The sequence below is a fragment of the Bubalus kerabau genome, chromosome 15 (assembly GCF_029407905.1).
Source record: "Bubalus kerabau isolate K-KA32 ecotype Philippines breed swamp buffalo chromosome 15, PCC_UOA_SB_1v2, whole genome shotgun sequence".
NCBI lineage: Eukaryota > Metazoa > Chordata > Mammalia > Artiodactyla > Bovidae > Bubalus > Bubalus kerabau.
In genome coordinates this window covers 48,586,886-48,608,363 of record NC_073638.1, presented here as the reverse complement: position 1 = coordinate 48,608,363, position 21,478 = coordinate 48,586,886, and the positions used below count along the sequence as shown (strand labels likewise).

Sequence of the window (21,478 nt, the reverse complement as noted above, 5' to 3'; positions counted from 1 at the left end):
GTAGTCATGTATGGATGTGAGAGTTGGACTATAAAGAAAGCTGAGCGCTGAAGAATTGATGCTTTTGAACTGTGGTGTTGGAGAAGACTCTTGAGAGTCCCTTGGACTGCAAGGAGATCCAATCAGTCCTTTCTAAAGATCAGTCCTGGGTGTTCATTGGAAGGACTGATGCTAAAGCTGAAACTCCAATACTTTGGCCACCTCATGCCAAGTGTTGACTCATTCTAAAAGACTCTGATGCTGGGAGGGATTGGGGGCAGGAGGAGAAGGGGAAGACAGAGGATGAGATGGCTGGATGGCATCACCAACTCGATGGACATGAGTTTGAGTGAACTCTGGGAGTTGGTGATGGACAGGGAGGCCTGGCGTGCTGCAATTCATGGGGTAGCAAAGAGTCAGACATGACTGAGTGACTGAACTGAACTGAACCTATCCCTTCTCCAGCGGATCTTCCTGACCCAGGAATCTAACTAGGGTCTCCTGCATTGCAGGCAATTTCTTCACCAACTGAGTTAGGAGGGAAGCCCCAAGCGAAAGTGTAAGTCACTCAGTCGTGTCCGACTCTTTGAGACCCCATGGACTATATAGTCCATGGAATTCTCCAGGACAGAGTACTGGAGCGGGTAGCCTTTCCCTTCTCCAGGGAATCTTACCAACCCAGGGACTGAATCCAGGTCTCCTGCATTGGCAGCAGATTCTTTACCAGCTGAGTCACAAGAGAAGCCCAGTCTAAAATCAGAAGAATAATGGCAACCATTTAAAATATGAACCTAAATGAATTTTACTTCTTCTAAGAGTAGTAAGCTAATGTTTTCAGTATTTTAAGATTTGAAAATTTCCCCTTCAATATGACCATCTGAAATTTAAAGTATTTTTTTGAACATAGAAGTTTGTACAATATCTATTTTTATCATATGGAAATTTCTACTTAGAACTAACCTAAATTCTCTTTAGAAAGATCCACTGTGACCAAGATATTTGGGGTATACAAATATTGTTAATACATGGTTACAGATTTGTTTGTTCTTCACTCCATAGACGATTGGGTTGATAAAAGGTGGAACTACAGGTAAAGCTTAGATAAAAGGATATGAACATATGGCAGTATGTAAAAACCAAACCTGTGTGTGAAGAAAGAAAAGGCAAGGAGATAGAGCTGTAGGAAGACACAAATGCGGGTAATGAATATATTAAAGGCTTTGAATCTTGCCTACTTCAGGAAAAATTGAAAGATAGTGATAAAGATTTGAGTAAAAAACAACATAAATATTATGTCAAATCCTAAGACACAGAAGGCAACAAATAGACCATGTATCTTCTTGATCCTTACATCTTCTGTAACCAGCTTCACAATGGCCATGTGCTCACAATAAGCATGGGAGATGACTGCTGTTCAGTAGAATTTGTCAATATTTGATAAGCTCTGTGCATGGTGGTATAAGAATAGTAGCCCTGAGTGTCACCCCAACTCTAATGTGAGTCAAGGATTGTTAGGAGAAGACACTGGCATGTCTCAAGGAGTTACAGATGGCCACATAGTGATATAGGGCCATCACCAGTAAGACACCTGATTTGGTTCCCTGGAATGAATGAAGAAGCCACATTTGTAAAAGACAGGCTTCAAAAGAAATTTCTGTCAACTGAAACCAGATGATGCCTAACACTGGGGAGAATACAAGTGCTAAGTGCATGCCTGTGGCTCCCAACATGGCTAATGTCTGTTTTTATATTTGATTATCATTGTAATTAGGAAATTCCCAATCACAGCCACAAGGTACATAACACAGAATGAATCCCGACCTAACAGTCCACTGACTCCAGGCCAGGAATCCCGATGAGTGTTAGTACAGAGGGCATTCAGACTGAGCCACTGGATATGAAATATAAGCATAATGACTTGATTAGTAGATTTAAGAAGTGATAAGGTACTTAGCAGCAGGAGCAGCATGGTGTGTCATCTTCTAATTCCTGTCAAAAAGTGACGAATTCAAGAGAAGAAGAAATTCATTTATTTTAGCTGAACATACTTTAGATTAGGGTTATACTTCCCTTGTAGCTCAGTCTTTAAAGAGTCTGCCTACAATGTGGGAGACCTGGGTTCGATCCCTGGTTCAGGAAGATCCCCTGGAGAAGGAAATGGCAATTCAGTCCAGTATTGTTGCCTGGAGAGTCCCATGGACAGAGGAGCCTGGTGGGCTGCAGTCCTCGGGTCGCTAAGAGTTGGACACGACTGAGCGACTTCACTTTCACTTTTCACTTCCATGCATTGGAGAAGGAAACGGCAACCCACTCCAGTGTTCTTGCCTGGAGAATCCCAGGGACGGGGGAGCCTGGTGGGCTGCCGTCTATGGGGTAGCACAGAGTCGGACACAACTGAAGCGACTTAGCAGCAGCAGCAAATCCAAACTACAAACACCTCACAAATATTCTCCCTCTATGAATTCTCTGACATTCCCTTATTGAGCTCAAGTCCTCCACTGATAGAGAACTCTGTTTTCTGAGATAGCTTGCCACGTGGCAAGAACTCCAAATATCACATAGGCTGTCTTTACATTGAGTACCAAAATGTCTCCTTAATTTTTCATAAAAATCCAGAATCTATCTTCCAAAAAATACCATCAACCATGGATCATGATGATTTATTGAAAGGGATCTGAAATTATTCAAGAGAGTTTAAATCCTGGATGCCACTACTTACTTTGCACAATCTACAGCCAGTTATAGAACTTAACTTCAAATTGTCTCCATTTTTTTTGTTGCTAAAACAATGCTCACAGATTGAAATACATTCTAATGTGATTATAAGGAATCAATGACTTAGTTCATGTTAATAATTTTTAAAATATATAGGAGAATGTATTTTTCTTTCACTAAATGCCAGATGTTAATCCGTAGAAGTTCATCCTCTCCTTTGCATAACTTTAGATATCTGATGAGCATGTCGTATGAATGACTTCAAGGGCCTCATTCCCCGTGAATCTTTCCTGGCCTAAATGGGTATTATTTGCTAACCTGTTAACAAATAAGCTTTTCATCCATTTATCTGCCCAGAATATTCTCTAGAGGTCCTCCCAGTTGTCAACCTCATTAAAATGTAACACCCATTATGTCATTAACTGATTTAGAAACCTTCTGGAAATCAGGGGACTCAGTCTTCCTAGTGTTTGAACACTCAACTGAACTGTAAGATTCTACAGATATTTTAAAATCATCTTGGCATTTTATTGGATCACATGGTGTTTGTGTTCTCCATTTCCCAGCACTCAGTGCAGAGTTTCAAGCCCAAAGACTTACCAATTATCATCTGTGGTAATACCCATAGAAGTAATAGAGTCGGAAACTTTTTGCTACTTCAGCTAGTAAAGATGAATATTTCATAGTACATGGTGTACCTGGACAATTCGTTTTCTCAAATTCCTGGTGAGTTCTTAGGTTCACCTGTGAAAAGGGTGAAAAAAAGAAAAGCATCTTATGGTTCACAATATACAAGATTCATTATCAGTGTTTGTGTCTCTAAAAAGAAATTCTTAAACTTTGCTTTCACTTTGGAACTGGGAACCAAAATGATCCCCCTTTTAAAAATTTCTAAAAGAAGACAGTGCCCCAAGAGAGGACAAAACAAGTCAATGGTATTTATTTATAAAAATAATAAACCAATATAGGAACATAAAAACATCTTGAGATATACAGACTACTCAGTATAGACCTGCTGACCGAGAAAAAAGGAATATTTCTGTAATTTAATTCCAATCTGAGAAGAACTCATTTTTAAGTTTTGGGCCCATGAAAAGGGATGACTTGGGAAATTTCACCTCAGAACCCTCAATCATCTGTTATTTTCTGAGAATCTTCCATGTAAATTTGTTGAAACGAGTCGTTCCTCTATCCAAACCAGCCCTCATCCAATTGCCTCAGTTATGTTCAGAATTATCATGAAATGTTGATATACATTTTCAAGGATTTTAATATCATTTGCAATATCTATAGTAACTTCCCATTGGGATCTATTGTTCATGGCAGGTATTTATTTAGTTGAGTTAAGGCACAAAAGAGTGTGCCTCAGATAAAGGATTTTAAGATTTAGTAGCTAGAAGATAAAGGGGAAAACCTCCCGTTCTCTATTTCATATAAAGAAAAGTCTCACAAAACTGTATTATTTGTGTTTACCTGGGGGCCAGTGTGATTTTTCTTGAAGTCACATTGGTTTTGTTCTGTGTAATTGGGTCTGGCCCTGTTTCATAGTCCTGTTCTGTTTCCATTGACAAACGCTCTGACCCCATCTTATCCATAATCCGTCCTTGAAATAGTGTAGCATTGAGGACATTTACATGTCAGGCTAGCTCACCCTGCATTAGGAGAGCTGGTTGTGTGCATCTTTTCCCAGCTGGGCCCACGGTGATTCAGGTCAGCTGATTGATATCAGGGAACAGGAAAAAAACAATGTGTATCAGAGTGTCAACCACCCTCCAAAGTAACAGAGTTGCCCTTAGAAATAACTACATTCAAAGGCTTTTGCCACTTTAACAAGAATTTAAAATTTTAATTTTTACTCAAATATTTTAAAATAAGATTTTGCTTCTCATTACTTATTTTGGTGGAAATATGTCCCTTTGTCCTTAGTATTTGTACAAAAGTGGGTTAGAGGTGTAAACATTTACACATGAGGCCTTTCTAAGTATTAAATTTGTTTTTATGTGAAAGTAAGTGATCTGAATCTTTGTGGTTTTCCCTCTTACCGCAGCACTGTATAGGGATATGCATTGAAAAAGCAGTTGGTCTCAGGGGTTGAACAAATAGACAAAGCAATTAATAAATGACAAATGTTATATGGGAATCTGACTTTAATAGAAAATGATTAGCATACCAAAAATAATGTGAAGGTAGGAAAAATAGCAGTGGGAAGTACAGTGCATCAGTGAGAAAGGAGGCATGCAGAGGATGTGTGTGTGCAGTAAATGGTCATGTTAATGTTAACAAATCAGTCTGTCAAGTCTTTCCTTAAAAGTTTCCTCCTCCTACAGGTAAAGGCCCTAAAATAATCCAGGAATTCTAATACTATCAGAAGATAAAGTAAAAGTTAACAGCAACTGTTTAAGAACAATGCAAGCCCTGACTTAAACATTATTGTACATTACCCTCTAACACTTCAGGAGACACTATCTCAGGAATGATTCCACAGAAGATCATAGTTTTATGACTTACTTAAGTTTTCAGAGTTAATGGAGTCAAGATGGACTGGCTGAGTTCATCTCAAATAGTCTTGTCAAAGTCCATCTAGGCTCTTATTGTGAGAAATTGTTTGATTATAATGTTTCTGTATGCAGATGAATGATAGTTGTTCGCCTCCGATTTTGGCTGAACACAGCAAATTTGAAACCATAAAATATCAAGCATCAAAAGTCAAATGATTTCACTTACTCTGACATAAAAACTGTTCTGGAACAGTTGTATTATGGTTCTTTACTATGATAGGATGGAAATTTTAAGGCTGATATTAGTGTTTATTTCATATACAAGAGAGTGTAGAATTAGTGCCTTCCTGATGTCTCCTCATATTTTGTTTTTTGGAGAATTCTAATATAGTCTTTGGGCAATTTTAGAAATTATACATAGAAATGGAGATGGAAGACCAAATGTTATCTGAATTTTTATTGACGTATAACTCACATATAACACTATGGTGTACAATTTAGTGATTTGATATTTAAATGCATTGTGAAATGACCTCCATGATAAATCTAGTAATCATCTGTCCCCATATAAAATGATTAAAGTGCTACTGATTATATTCCTTACACCTTATATTACATCCCATGACTTTATTCATTTATAACTGGATGTTTCTATTTCATAATTCCCTTTATCTATTTCATCCAGCCCCCTAATCCATCTCCTCTGGCAACCACCAGTTTATTCTCTGTATCTATGAGTGAGTCTGTTATTGTTTTGTTTGGTTTGTACATTTCTGATGCTTTTTTGATTCCACATATGAATGAAATTATACAGCAGATATCTTTCTCTCTTACTGTATTTCATCTAGCATAATATTCTCTGGGTCCAGCCATGTTGTCACAATTAGCAAGACTGCATTTGTTTTTCATCTGTATCTTTATACTGTTTAAGTGTAAGGATATAGCTTAGTATGAAAGCAAAATGGACCTGCTCACTAAATCCCAAATGAGGCTGATTTTCCCATCAAACCAGGAGGATATGAATGTCAGGACAACTTTCCTACTTGGAGTATATACCATGTCAAGAGGGTCAACACAAAAGATCTGAAGCCTATGGACAGTTCTCTACCAAGAAGAAGAGGGAGGAGACATGCCAAATATTTTTATTCCCAAACTGAACATTTAGCTGAGGAACTGCAAATAGCCAGAAGGGTCAATGTATTTTGCGACCTTACCTGAAAGCCTCCACCAAGTGACGGAAGAGTCAATTCTTGCCACTGAAAGATGAAAAATCACCATCATCAGATCTCTTCCTCTATCTGAAGTCAATCCTACTAGAAAATACCCAGGGCCTACTAGAAATTTTGTCTCTTGTGGAGTCCTGAGTAACAAAACCCATAAAAATATTAATACCAATTACAAATTCATGAAACTGAAGCACAGTGTAAATTTACCATTATGCCACTCTTCTTTAGCATAATACTTATCATATGGTAGGTGTTGGATAATCCAGTGAATTAAAAGATAACCTTAGAGGGCTCAGAAAAATGATTGCTATATAAAATAGAACCCCTGAGTTTTCATGTTTTTCGTCACTCCTGAGTAACTCTGAAAATTCATTGAAATTTTAAACATCATCATCTCATCATATCCATAAAATTTGTTTTTATTTTGTTTTTGGTAAAGAACATGTTATGATACACTTTCTCTGATTTTTTATGACCAACATCTTCAAGAAACAACAGTAGACAACTTGTTTTCACTGAGTACCTAGACACTACAGAACACTAATACTAGGGTGTATTTAAATTCTGTGAGAAATGCATAATTTTTGAATTATCTGGAGAAGACTTCTTAGAGGAGGAACCTCATCCAGAGTCTAAAAGGAAAAAAAAAAGAAAAGGAAGTGAAATATTGTTCATTATTTTGCACTTTCTACACTTCTCATTCTTACTACCCTGATAGGATCCATAATCCTATTCATTGATAGTTTTCATGGGCTATGAGGATGTGAGAACTAGCTGTCACCCTGGCAGATTTCATAAGACAACTTTTGAGAAAACTTAAGCATCTCAAATTACATGTTTTTGCTTTATTTTTGTTTGAAGTAACACAGATGGGGAAACAGTGGAAACAGTGTCAGACTTTATTTTGGGGGGCTCCCAAATCACTGCAGATGGTGATTGTAGCCATGAAATTAAAAGACGCTTACTCCTTGGAAGGAAAGTTATGACCAACCTAGATAGCACATTAAAAAGCAGAGACATTACTTTGCAAACAAAGGTCTGTCTAGGCAAGGCTAAGGTTTTTCCAGTAGTCATGTATGGATGTCAGAGTTGGACTGTGAAAAAAGCTGAGTGCTGAAGAATTGGTGCTTTTGAACTGTGGTGTTGGAGAAGACTCTCAAGACTCCCTTGGACTGCAAGGAGATCCAACCAGTCCATCCTAAAGGAGATCAGTCCTGGGTGTTCATTGGATGGACTGATGCTGAGGCTGAAACTCCAATACTTTGTCCACCTCATGCAAAGAGTTGACTCATTGGAAAAGACCCTGATGCTGGGAGGGATTGGGGGCAGGAGGAGAAGGGGAAGACAGAGGATGAGATGGCTGGATGGCATCACTGACTCGATGGACGTGAGTCTGAGTGAACTCCGGGAGTTGGTGATGGACAGTGAGGCCTGGCGTGTTGCAATTCATGGAGTCACAAAGAGTCGGACACGACTGAGTGACTGAACTGAACTGATGGTACAAAGAGGAAACAACAAAACTATAAATCATGGTGAATTTTAAGAAGAGAACATTTTTACCACATGAATGCGAATCTGCTTGGTTTTTGCACCATAGACAAGTGGATTGAGAAATGGAGGGATCAGCACGTAAATGCTAGAAAAGAGGATGTGGATGTAAAGGGGGATGTGAGAACCAAACCTATGTGCAAAGAAAGAGAAGAAGGCAAGGAGGTAGAACTGGAGGAAGACACAGATGTGAGCGATGCAAGTATTGAATGCTTTCAACCTAGCCTCCTTCTGGGGCAAACAAAAAACTGTGATAAATATCTGTACATAGGACAATGTGATGCATATGAGGTCAAACCCTGCAGCAGTGAAAGCCACAAGCAAACCATAGATTTTGTTGACCCGGACATCTTCTGCAGCCAATTTCACAATGGCCATATGCTCACAGTAGCAGTGGGAGATAACTTTTGTATGATAAAAGTGCAACCGGCATTTTATCAGTACTAGGATAGGGGTCACAAAAATGGTAGCCCTGAGTGTTACCATAGCTGCTATTTGGGTGACTAGCTGGGGGGTGAAGATGGAAGCATGTCTCAGTGGATAACAGATGGCCACATAGCGGTCCAGGGCCATGGCCAGCAGGAAGCCTGACTCAAAGCCTTCAAATGTGTGAATGAGCCACATTTGAAGCAGGCAAGAGTCAAAATATATCTCTGGTATATGAAACCAGAAGATTCCAAGCATTTTGGGCACAATGCTGGTGCTGAGAGCAATATCTGTGACTCCTAGCATGCCCAGGAAAATGTACATGGGTTCATGGAGGCTGGGCTCTGATTTGATGATGATCAGAAGTAAGGCATTTCCAATTACAGCAGTGAGATACATGGCACAGAATGGAATCCCAATCCAGCACTGCACAGACTCCAGGCCTGGGATCCCTATTAGCGTGAACACAGAAGGCATGAAGACTGTGATGTTGGAAATGGACATAGTGTCTTTGCATTTCCAGATGCAAACAAATTAGTCCGTGCTATTGTACCATCTGTTTTTATGCTAAGTCTTCAGATTTTCTGATTTTAGCTGAACTCTGAGATCATATCATCCATCTCCTTCACATAACTGAAGGGAAAATACAGATTCACAAGCCACATCACTGTTTAGGAAGTCCATCCACAAACACTATACCACAATAAGACATTAACGTTCATGGCCAGCCAACCTCAGGAGCACCAACCAAATCACATGGGTAATGGAATAAATTGCTGACTTGTTTTTTTCTTTCCAGACCTGTGGACAAAGAAAAAATAATAGACTTGTTTATTTTGTTTGTAGATTGCATTTTAATCAGTTTGATGAGTCCCTCCATACTGTATTTTCTAGCTACTGCTCAATCACTCTATTATTCTCAATTGTCTTTAAGTCAGGAACAGTTTGCATGAACAGATTCTCAGAGTCTGATTAGTATTTTATTTTAAATGGCCCCTTATGAAAGAAAAATAGAGATAAAAACAGTTGACATCAATAAGCATAATGTACTTAGTTATTCATATTATCTCTTCTGTATAAGACTGGATGATTTTTTCAAAAGAATGTAAAGAGTTAGAAAAGACCATTCAGATTCACATATTTGTGGCAATCCTGATCAAAGTTCTTTGCTACTTTCTACATTTCTCATAAAGCTGTGTTATATTTTGCTTATATTTCTTCAGCTGAAATCATTAAAATTAGTTGTGTGCTCAAAATAGTTGAAGTTCTGTAATACATATTAATGCAGAAGAAGGGATCTCTGGGACTCAAGAAAATCAGCAGCAGAAATGATTGGGACAGGAGGGCTCATTCTTGACTACAACATATGAGAAAATGAGTAAATGTGTAACATAGCCAAATTGAGGCTATTGTCTTGGGTTTACACTGGTCAGAGCTCCCATAAGCATGAGATTTGTCCACTTTAGGTTCATTAACTCTTAATGCAGTATGGATAACTTGGAAGAGGAGTCATTTTTTTTAGTTCAAGCGAAGTATATTAATTAGAAAATAAAGGGTGAAGGAATAGGATTTTTAAAGAGAGTCAAATGTAAAGCTAGTTACTTTATGTCAGCAAGCTCATAAGGTATCATCTAACCATATGCTTAACGTCAATAAACATACCAGTAAATGCTAGGACAGCTGTGATTTATATTGCTAAACATCAAGTGAAAGAATGAAGTCAGTTGGGCCATTTTATGGCGGAAACCGTGTATTTGCTGACAAATAGCTGGAATAGACTTAATGAATTAACTACTTTGATTTTGGCAAGTTTTATCCCCAATGCTTCAGAGAAGGCAATGGCACCCCACTCCAGTACTTTGCCTGGAAAATCCTATGGATGGAGGAGCCTGGTAGGTTGAAGTCCATGGGGTCGCTAAGAGTCAGACACGACTGAGTGACTTCACTTTCACTTTTCACTTTCATGCATTGGAGAAGGAAATGGCAACCCACTCCAGTGTTCTTGCCTGGAGAATCCCAGGGATGGGGGAGCCTGGTGGCTGCCGTCTATGGGATCACACAGAGTCGGACACGACTGAGGTGACTTAGCAGCAGCAGCAGCATCCCCAATGCTTAGTTCAATGACTCTCCACCCAATAGATGGCTGACTCCTTTCGAATAAGGGTAAAGTTTTTCTTCAGAAATGATCAAAATGAGAATAGGGCTCCCTTAAGTATAAACATAGTATCTGACTTTTTAAAAGGTAAAAAACTGTCATGTGAGCATCACATGATAGTATAGACAGTGGGATGACAGGCGGGTGTACATAAGTGAGTGCAGGACTGATGGGATGGAGTGATTATTGTGAAAAAGCTGGTAATGGAATATTATGAAAGTTAACTTAGGAATAGGAGGACTTACTTGTCAATAGCTATTGGAAGCCGTTGCTGCTCTTGCCTGATACCTGAAAAGTACTGTTTGTTCTTCACCCACGATTTCTCATTGCTCAACTCTTTCTTCCACCCGAGATTGCAGTCTCATGCCCTCATGTTCTGTTCTGCAGTGCCTCTTATATCCGTCCCCTCTCCATCAGCACAAAGTCAGTGTCATGCGTTCTAATCCATTTGGTGCTGGGGCCATATGTAACATGTGAAAAACTCTGGAATATTTCTTCACATTTTATTTTCACTCTGGATACAGACACTCTTCTTCTCCATTTCTGCCTGAGATGATGTTTGTGTGCTCATTGCCCAACAAAACTCTGAGCAAAGTCTGAGTTATTCTTGGGTACAGCATAAATTTATTGGTTCAAATTGGGGAGGAAAATTGCTAGCCACCAATTTTAATACCCCCTAATAAAAGTTTGGAGAAAGCAGAGTTGGGAACTTGGAATCAGGGATTTATTAGCCACTAGAGTAACCACAAGGGACCCAACAGATTTCAATTAATTCCTCTTGGGTGAATTCACATGTAATATTCCCTGAAATCATTTCTATAACTTGCAGATAAGATACCTTCTCGCTCCCCCTCTTTTCTCTCACAGGCTAAAAACAAAAAAAATTATATATACAAGTTTTCTTTCAGTAGGTTGACTTTCTTTCTGATGTTCTCATCTGCAAATTAACCTCAAGTCCACTTAAATGTAGACATGTTGATATTCTTATAGATTATACACCAAAGGTTTTATAAAATATTAATGATATTTCCTGTGCTGTAATTTATGTCCTTATGCTTTTTCACTTTGTATCTGGTACTTGATGCCTCTTCATCTCCTTCACTTATTCTGCCCTCATCCATTTTATACTCCCTACAGTTCTATCCTGGATCCTTTTCAGCCTCAAACTATGCAAACATGTTAGCAATCCTATCTACTTGAGATAATTTATTTAACACCTTAATTATGCCAACTCATATAACAATTTCTCCAGCTGAGATGTTCTCAGTCCAGGTTCATAGGGCCAAAATTTTATATTTAAATTTTAGTTCATACTATGATAAACTGTTCCTGGACATGTCATTTAACTCCAAGATGGATTTAAAAAAAAGTTATTTCCAACTTTACTGTAATATTTTCAAATATCTTCATGCCTAGGTCTATACCTATCTAGATTTTGGGGGTGGTTACGGAGTGATTAGGCTACCGGATATTTTTTAAAGGATCATAAATTCTAATTTGTTTACCAAAAGTACAGATATGCATTCATTATGAAACATAATCAATCTAGCAGTCTTGGTCTTCAGCAGAGTAAAAGCAATTAGACTTATTTTTTGGTCAGATAAACTGGTGTTAAGCAGAGGCTCATTTTATAATGATCCTCTTAAAGAATCATTTAGATATGATTATTCAGATCAGATCAGTCGCTCAGTCATGTCAGACTCTTTGCGACCCCATGAATCACAGCACGCCAGGCCTCCCTGTCCATCACCAACTCCCAGAGTTCACTGAGACTCACGTCCATCGAGTCAGTGATGCCATCCAGCCATCTCATCCTCTGTCGTCCCCTTCTCCTCTTGCCCCCAATCCCTCCCAGCATCAGAGTCTTTTCCAATGAGTCAACTCTTCACATGAGGTGGCCAAGTTTCGGATCATTACATGACCATAATTAGAGGAAACAGAGGTCAATAAATGGTGTTCTTGTGAATATCAAAGGAGAAAATGGTCTATATAATTTCCTGATATTCTCCATATTTCATGATTTAAATTGGACTTGAATTTAATGATATTTAATTATTTTATGATATTCCTCATTATATGATTGGTTAAAGAATGTGTTTTTGAGTTGCCTAGTTTTTAATCTGGATTCTGCCACTCACTATTTCTGTGGTATGAGGGATGATATTTGCTGTCTATGTTTCCATTTTTGTAGCTGCACCATGTAAGAAAAACTAGCAGTGGCTTCATATTTTTTTCTATAGATTAAATTAATCTATGTAAATCACATAGTATAGTATACTGTATGGAGCTTTTTTCAAATTTATGACTTCTAGAAGGAAATGGCAACCCAGTCCAGTGTTCTTGCCTGGCAAATCCCAGGGATGGGGGAGCCTGGTGGGCTGCCGTCTATGGGGTCGCACAGAGTCGGACACGACCAAAGCAACTTAGCAGCAGCAGCAGCAGCATTGTGATATTACTGAACCTAAAAATCAGAATATATAGGCATTGTGAATTTTGGCTGTGTGATTCACAGACTTTTATCAGATTTGGTGGGAAAGTAATGACTACAATAAATTTTAAGTACTTTTTGAGCAAATTCTACCAGAAACTATGCTTACTGCTTTATATGAATCATTTAATCTTTAAGCCATCAAAGCTAAACTGTTTTATATTCTGTTTATAAATGAAAAAAACTAAATTCAAACAGGTCAAGTCACTAGCAACATTCCATAGATATTAATAGTGAAAAAACTAGATTTTGGACTTAAGTCTGATTCAACTGTTTAACACAAAATTGCAGACTTGGTTTTGGCAAGAACAATTTTTCATTGTGTGGCTTTGAAAAATTTACATAAATTCTCTTAGATTCTTAATTTGTATAATGAGATTAATAATAGTATCTAATTTATGGGATTATCATGGGGATTACCAGTATTTAGTACTGTGGAATGTCGTTTCAACTACGTTGAAATTTTAAGGACTAAGCTATTAAAAATATCCTATTCCATTTTTATGATTTCACTGAATTTAGTACTTTTAAAGACAGATATTTGAAAAATGGGGAAAAAATACATTGAGTAAAGTATACAAAAGCAGAAAATATACATATATAAATGATGCCACATGTCACCTTTTACACTTAACTTTTGTTATAAAGACTTCCCTGGTAGCTCAGATGGTAAAGCATCTGCCTACAATGTGGGAGACCCAGGTTCGATCCCTGGGTTGGGAAGATCCTCTGGAGAAGGAAATGGCAACCCACTCCAGTACTCTTGCCTGGATAAACCCATGGACGGAGGAGCATTGTAGGCTACAGTCCATGGGGTCGCAAAGAGTCAGACACGACTCAGCGACTTCACTTCACTTTGTTATAAGACAGTAACCCCTCTTCACTGACTGGTTATCATTGAAGACTGAATGACATATGTGGGTACTCACTGTAGTTTGTGGAAAGTCAAAATCATCTAGAGGGAAAAATATAAAATCTGAGTCATACAGGCCCTGCCTGAGGGGACTGCATCAGCTTGTTTCTTCTCTATGTACCTTCCTGTTGATAAGGAGCCAGTCTACTACTAAACTGGAGAAGGAAATGGCAACCCACTCCAGTATTCTGGCCTGGAAAACTCCATGGACTGGGGAGCCTGGCGGCCTGCAGCCCATTGGGTGGCGAAGAGTCAGAGGTGGCTGAGGACACACACCCTGCTACTACATAATTCAGGTGAACAAATCCACTCTCTCTGCCATGCTTCAGGAGTAAGCAAGCATGTGTGCACTTGCTCCTCAAGAGCAGAGTCCAGGCTTCCCACAGCCATCCTGTTAGTCCCACCAGCCCTCCAGCCAGCCAAAGGGACTTGTCTTTCTCCTGGTGTCAGACTTCAGGGCTGCAGTTGGCAGTGCCCAATATATGACTCAAACCACTCACTCCCCTGGGAGGGCTTCCACCCATTTAATCCCCCTCCATGTCCCTTACAGTGGCACAGGTCCTGACTTGATCTCATGTGTCCTCTCTTATTACCCACTTCCATGCTTCCATGCAATTTTTCTTAAAGCCTCAGTAGCTACAAGAGTCTTTCTACCAGTCTGCAGTTAATTTTCAGCAAGAATTGCTCCACATGTAGATATATTTTTGATTTCTTTGTGGCAGAGAGGTGAACTTTGTTTTCTCCCACTCCACCATCTTGATAGGAATCCTCCATTAGTATATTTTAAAATAATATAAAAATTGCAAACATAGAGAGTAAACAGACTATTATAATGAACTTTCATCTACCCATCAACCAGCTTCAACAAGTTTTCATTGTTATATTAACAATATACCATTCTCATACTTTTCCATAATTTCACCCACTGTGCAACCCAATTATTATTGTTATTATCTTTTTATCATTATTGACTAGACGTTTGCAGGTAATTTTGACATGCACTAAAGTGCACAAGGCTTAGTTTAGCTATACCATTTTGACAAATGGGTACATGCATGTAACTTATATAAACATAACATAGAACATGTATATCTTCCCAGAGATTTCATCATGTTTCCCCAGTCATTTTCTCACCTCTACATCCATCAGAAGTAACCACTGTTCTGATTTTCTTTACATTAAGTTAGTTATACTTATTCTAAAGCTTTATATAAATGAAATAATACAATTCATACTCTTGTGTCTTGATTCTTTTCACTCACAAAACATGTAACTAAATTACATGTACCAGGAAACAAACAAACAAAATTCCTAGTACTTATCTACCTATTTCCAGGGAGAAAAACAAATGAATAAAATATTCAAGGATTCAACATTAAAATGATGTCCTCACAGGAAAAAAAAAAAGACATACCCTGGTCCCATACTTCTTTCTGTAAGTATACTTCAGAGTAATGGTTTTCTCTATTATCAGGAGGAAGGAGTTGAGCTATTTCTCTTCATCTACTAAAGTTTAAAGTTCACTCACAAGAAATCATAAACTATATAATTTTCCCATTTGAAAGTCTAATATCCAGGCAATAGCTCTGATCCAAGTTCTTGTGTTTTCAGAGTATCCTCTGAGATACCACACCCCTCTTTTTAGACAGTGTCAAACAATGCTCCTGAATACGGTTGGCCACAGGTGGGAAGAAAAGGTGGACCTGGCCATGACGGTCTGGAGGAATAGAGGTAAATGGTGCCCAAAGTGATGTATCAGGGAAAGAATAATGGGCACATAGTACACAAGCACAGCTGAGGTGCCTGACACACAGGTGTTCAGAGCCCTCCACCGTCCTGCCCCAGAAGCAATACCCAGTACTGTATGAAGAATCAGCATGCAAGAAATCACTATCTGCAATGGAAAATAAGTTGTTACTTATTATACATCAAATCCTGAGCCCCTGACAGTCTTACTGAGGGTATTTTCTTACAAAAGAGATGGAAAGCTTATTTCTAAAACAAGAGCATATGCAAACCACAGTATATGGAAGATAAATCTGACTAGATGTGTGGAAGAGTGGTCCTACATGAACTACAAGCTAAACACTTCTTTGTTTAATAGAAATCTGTGCATTAATAGAAATATCAAGCAGGATTATTTAGAGTGGTGAAAGGCAATGGTAATAAGCATAGAGATGATAGCTTCACATGGAAATTGATGACTGAAGGATCTGTTAGGTTTCTGCAGTTTGAGCAAGATTGAATTAGTAGCAAAATTAATGCAAGAAAATAATTAAGATAATTCATAGTTCTTTTAATAGACTTATGGCCTTGGGAAAGTCACTTAAGTTATCTGAGATCCAACATTGTGATATAAACACTATAATAATAATAATACAACATAATATATGCTCTTTACTATTATATTTGGATTATTTGGAACATAGTAAATGATTCAGATGATAAAGAATCTGCCTGCAATGCAGGAGACCTGGGTTTGATACCTGGGTCAAGAAGATCCCCTAGAGAAGCGAACAGTTACCCACCCCAATATTCTTGCCTGGAGAATTCCATGGACAGTCCATGGGGTTGCAAAGAGTTAGACACAACTGAGTGACTAACACTTTCACTTTTCAAATATTCAACACATGAAATAAAAACAATTTAATATATTAGAAACGAGGGACAGTTTCTTCCAGTTCTTAATATTTTCCAATGTCTTTTTTTTAATTTACCAGTTCACTCTTTCTCCACCTGCTATCCATGGACAATGGGGAGCACTTCTCTGTATTTTGCAGGAGGATCAGTGTCTCTTGTTGAAATCTGGGATCCAAATTGAGAATATCACCAAAGCCATCAGGATATCACAAGCTGAGTGTGATGATGGTACTAGGGCTCAGGACCAGGGTTCTTTATCTAGGAACAAGTTTATGCACACTAAAATTCTACTCATTTGTAACAGAGCCTTGTATATTAAGATAGGGGTCAAAGATAGATTTCAGGATTGGCTCAAGGATGGGTGTGGTGAGTGAGAATGAAGTCTTTCTCTCCTATTGAGCTAGAAGTTTTTATAAAGTATAACCTCGCGAGTGATGGTAAATGTTTATCAATCAGTTCTCTGAATAAAAATGCCTTGACCTGTACCCATTGCCAACTTCTTTGAATACTCCCATGCCGAGCAAATTCAAGCAAACAACATGGTACCCCTGAATGCAGAGCCGATATGTGATATGTTTGTAACCAGCTTCCTCAAACTGGTACAAACCAGAACCAGCACAACATTGGGCTTAACTACAGCTACTCCCACATATCAGGTGGAACTGAGAGCAGGCACATCAATCCATGCATCCCTCTCCTGCTGTTTCCTTCCCACTGGGCTGTGGATATAGTTGCTGCTGCTGCTGCTAAGTCACTTCAGACGTGCCTGACTCTGTGCGACCCCATGGACTGCAGCCCATGAGGCTCCTCCGTCCATGGGATTTTTCCAGGCAGGAGTACTGGAGTGGGCTCCTATTGCATTCTCCGTGGGTATAGTTGCTACCTCTCCTTATATGTGCTTAATTGATTGGCAGGGGAGGCAAGATGAGTCAGGACTCTTCCAGGAGCAATTGGCCAAGCATGACTATTCTCAGAAACATCAAATATGTATTTCAATATGTATTTAATTGGGCTTACATTACATTGAATTTATAGATCATTTCAAAGAGAATTATTAACCTAATAATGAACAATCTACAATGAGCACAGGCCCCTTCAAAAATTCCAAGACAACAGTTCAGAGATGAATTTAGAAGAGAAGCACAGACAACAATATCCTAATTCTTTTCTAGCATCTACAACACCCAAATCCTCAAGCTGAAAGTTTCTTTAACATTGAAATGTTGATTGAAGTGTTTTTTTCTTAATTCTTATCATATTTCATACATTCTAGATTTGAAATTGGCATTTTCTTATTTCTCCACTGCTGTAATCAAGTAAGAAACCTTGTGTTTTAAGATTTACACCACTTAAACAAATATTTTGTCACCATGCTGGAATCTGTTTATTCTCTTCCTGCCCTTCATTCCTTGAAGAGCTTTCCACTGAACCAGAAGTGTCTTTGTTGCAAATCTTGTCAAGATTTTATTTAATGTCATTTTCTGTGAAGTCATTTTTCTATAGATTATTGGCAGTAGGGCTAGATTCAGTTTGGTGAATTGGGTTTTTAGTGTCTATATTCATAACAGTTATTATTATGCTCCAAATTAAAAATTAAATGCTAAATCCCTTATATGATGTATTTATTTAATTATCAAAACAATAAGAAAGATACCAAAATATCATCCCTAAAATATACTCCCTTGCTGAAATTAAAGCAAATATAATATATGTCAAATCATAATTCAGGACTTCAAAGGTCAAGGAAACATCCTTTCATTTCTTATGTTGACTACTATACATAGGTGCATTACAGAAAGAGAGGAAAACAACTGGAAATTTTGCAAATATTCAAAAGAATGCCTCAAAGCTTTTATTTATTTATTTAAGTGTAAAATTGAAAAAAGTGTGAAAGTGTTAGTTGGTTAGTCATCTCTGACTCTTTTTGACCCCATGGACTGTAGCCTACAAGGTTCCTTTGTCCATGGGCTTCTCCAGGCAAGAATACTGGAGTGAGTAGCCATTCCCTTCTCCATGAGATCTTCCCTATCCAGGGAAGGAACCCAGGTCTCCTGCATTGCAGGCAGATTCTTTACTGTCTGAGCCACAAGGTAAGCCCCAAGTAATGTCAAATTTCACATTCTCATGACAGGATATTAGGTTTTGAAAAAGCAGAGACTATAAAAATGTTTAATAAAAAAGAAGGAATTAGGTGAAATCTAGACACAAGCATCTGCCTCCAATGTGGGAGACCTGGGTTCGATCCCTGGGTTGGGAAGATCCCCTGGAGAAGGAAATGGTAACCCACTCCAGTATTCTTGCCTGGAAAATCCCATGGACGGAGAAGCCTGGTAGGCTACAGTCCACAGGGTAGCAAAAAGTCAGACACAACTGAGCGATTTCATTCACTCACTCACTCAGACACAATTTATACATAATTACATTTGGTGTGTTTAAAGCCTTTTTATACAAGATTCTGGGTAAATATTTTGATCGTTAATTACCTTTGTTTGTTTATTTTTTGTCCTGGGTATAAACCTTTCCAATCTTCTAGTCCCTCCATGAAATCTTTATTGAGATTTGGGCCTAAAATCTCCATTATGTAGAAAAATTGACTCAAAATATACCATGTACCTATTTTTTATAATAGACTTTATAGGAGATTAGTGAATTAGAAAATATCTGATTTCAGAACTCATGTTTTAGCTTAAGAAATAGGTACAGACAAAAATAACTATAATATGGTGGCTTCATGCTACTCATCCAAGTATTTTGCTGACTTCAGCAGGAATGTTTTGTATTTCAGCTGAATTTATTTTATCAGAATTTCAGCAGAATGTTTATAAAAAATGTACAGCCTCTCACCACTCCTACTCCCCTGATCTATACAGGAAAAGCCCGTCTGGGTTGAGCCCTAAAATATATTTCTCTTGTTCACTGTTATCTTTATGTGTCCTTAAGAATAAGTTAAAAGACATGATAATAGAATGTTTAGCTAGGAGAATGGAAAATGACATTAATTTAAAATATTCATCTCTAAACTCTTTAAGAACTTTAGGAAAAATGCACTGGCATTGGCATTTTGGGGCAGATCCTAAAAGTTTTTGGTGTGTTTTAATGTTTTTGTGAATTTCGTTTATTGCCATACCTCACTGAAACAGACTTTTAGGCAGTGAGTGTTTTATTCAGAAATACCCAATATTTAGCCTTTTTTTTTTTTTTAACAACATATGCTGATGGGGGAGAAAAATGAAATCACTTGGTCCTGAATCTGTTTGGTCTTTACCCCATAGATAATGGGGTTGAGCACTGGGGGCACCACCACATAGAGGTTTGCTACTAAGATATGGATGTTATGAGGAATGGTTTTACCCCCAAAGCGATGGGCAAAAAATGAAAAGAATGCTGGAGCATAGAACATAAGTATGACACAGATGTGGGAACCACATGTGCTAAGGGCCTTAAATCTCACAGTCCAGGAAGGTATCTGAAACACTGTGCAAAGGATAATTGTGTAGGACATAATGATGAGCATTATATCCAGTCCTGTAGACAGCAGGGCCACAGTCAAGCCATAAATGACGTTGATATTGATATTGTCACAAGCCAATCTGGCAATGCCCATGTGCTCACAGTAGGAATGGGGAATGATGTTTCTCCCACAGTATATAAGTCTACATACCAGAAAGATGAATGGAAAACATACAATAAAGCTCCTGACCACAGCTGCTATGCCAATCTTCCCAATGGCTGAGGAGGTTAAGATCACAGTGTATCTCAGTGGATAACAGATGGCCACATAGCAGTCAAACGCCATGGTCAGGAGAATAGCAGATTCTGCCACAAAGATGAAATGTATGAAGAACATCTGGGATACACAGCTACCAAAGGATATATTCGTGGAGTGGAACCAGAAGATGGCCAGCATCTTGGGGGCTGTGGATGTGGCGAGCAGGACATCTGCTAAAGCCAACATGGAAAGGAAGAGATACATGGGCTCATGGAGATGCTGCTCGGTCACAATTAGGAAGATCAAGAAGAGGTTACCTACAATAGCAACAATGTACATAAAACAGATGGGGATGGAGATCCAGGTGTGCACATCTTCTAGTCCTGGGATTCCAATCAGGACATACCACATATCCTGAGGACTGGTGTAATTGTAAGAGGAAGGAGCCACCTGTGACTGCTTATTCCAGACCCAGGACCTTCAGGGAAAGACCACAGGGCTGAGCTCAGGTTCAGGTGCACCACCTTAGTCCCTGTGATGTCTGATCAGATTTCTTTTCTGATCTGTTATTATGAAAGGACAGCAAGATAGATTAACTAGCCTAAAATTGCACTCTTGATTCCCTCCCTGGACTAGTTGAATTTTGTATCTTGAAAAAGATAGCAGTTAATATTTAGTAAAAGTGTAATATGTGTCATAATACTTTACATATATTAACCTATTAAGTTTTCACCTTAACCTGTTGAAAATACCTTTATGATAATCCATAACATGGCTACTGTTTTTATCCCTATAAGATGGGGAAAAAAAATTTCCAGAGCTTTTAGACTCTTGTTCTAGGTCCCACTGGATTTAAAATCAGCCAAAGTGAATTTGAAAGCTTTGAACTAAACCACCATCTAACACAATCTATCAAAATAAAACTAGTTACAAAAACATGTTATCAAAATGTTCACTGATCATGTCCCTAAGTAAAATAGACAGATGTTAAATTGAAGTATATAGCTTATGGAAAAGGAAAGGAACTAGAGTATGACAAAATAGGTTTCAAGGTATATGCCCTCTTCAACATTAATGAACCACCAGCTTGATGCTAAGCCCTATGCCAGGCATTGAGGATACACAAGTGAATCAGAGTGATCCTGATCCTTCAATACATTTCTTAAAATTGTAGGATGCAC

General features: G+C 38.3%; 2 protein-coding genes, 1 long non-coding RNA gene and 1 pseudogene across 3 annotated transcripts; all 4 read right to left on the bottom strand.

Moving 5' to 3' along the window:
- Positions 1-790: 790 nt before the first annotated feature.
- On the bottom strand, positions 791-2,968 carry LOC129627784 (olfactory receptor 52A5-like; annotated as a pseudogene).
- A 3,929-nt stretch (positions 2,969-6,897) lies between these two features.
- On the bottom strand, positions 6,898-10,916 carry LOC129628188 (uncharacterized). Its single transcript, XR_008702738.1, has 3 exons — positions 10,793-10,916; positions 9,126-9,193; positions 6,898-7,050 (listed from the first exon to the last, which is right to left on the bottom strand). It is a non-coding gene; the product is annotated as an uncharacterized LOC129628188 (long non-coding RNA).
- Positions 7,958-8,896, bottom strand: LOC129628187 (olfactory receptor 52A1-like). Its single transcript, XM_055547618.1, has one exon. The coding sequence runs from the start codon at positions 8,894-8,896 to the stop codon at positions 7,958-7,960; it is 939 nt and encodes a 312-aa protein (XP_055403593.1).
- Positions 10,917-19,787: 8,871 nt separating the features above from the next.
- Positions 19,788-20,744, bottom strand: LOC129628316 (olfactory receptor 52Z1P-like). Its single transcript, XM_055547739.1, has one exon. The coding sequence runs from the start codon at positions 20,706-20,708 to the stop codon at positions 19,788-19,790; it is 921 nt and encodes a 306-aa protein (XP_055403714.1). The 5' UTR covers positions 20,709-20,744.
- Positions 20,745-21,478: the final 734 nt, after the last annotated feature.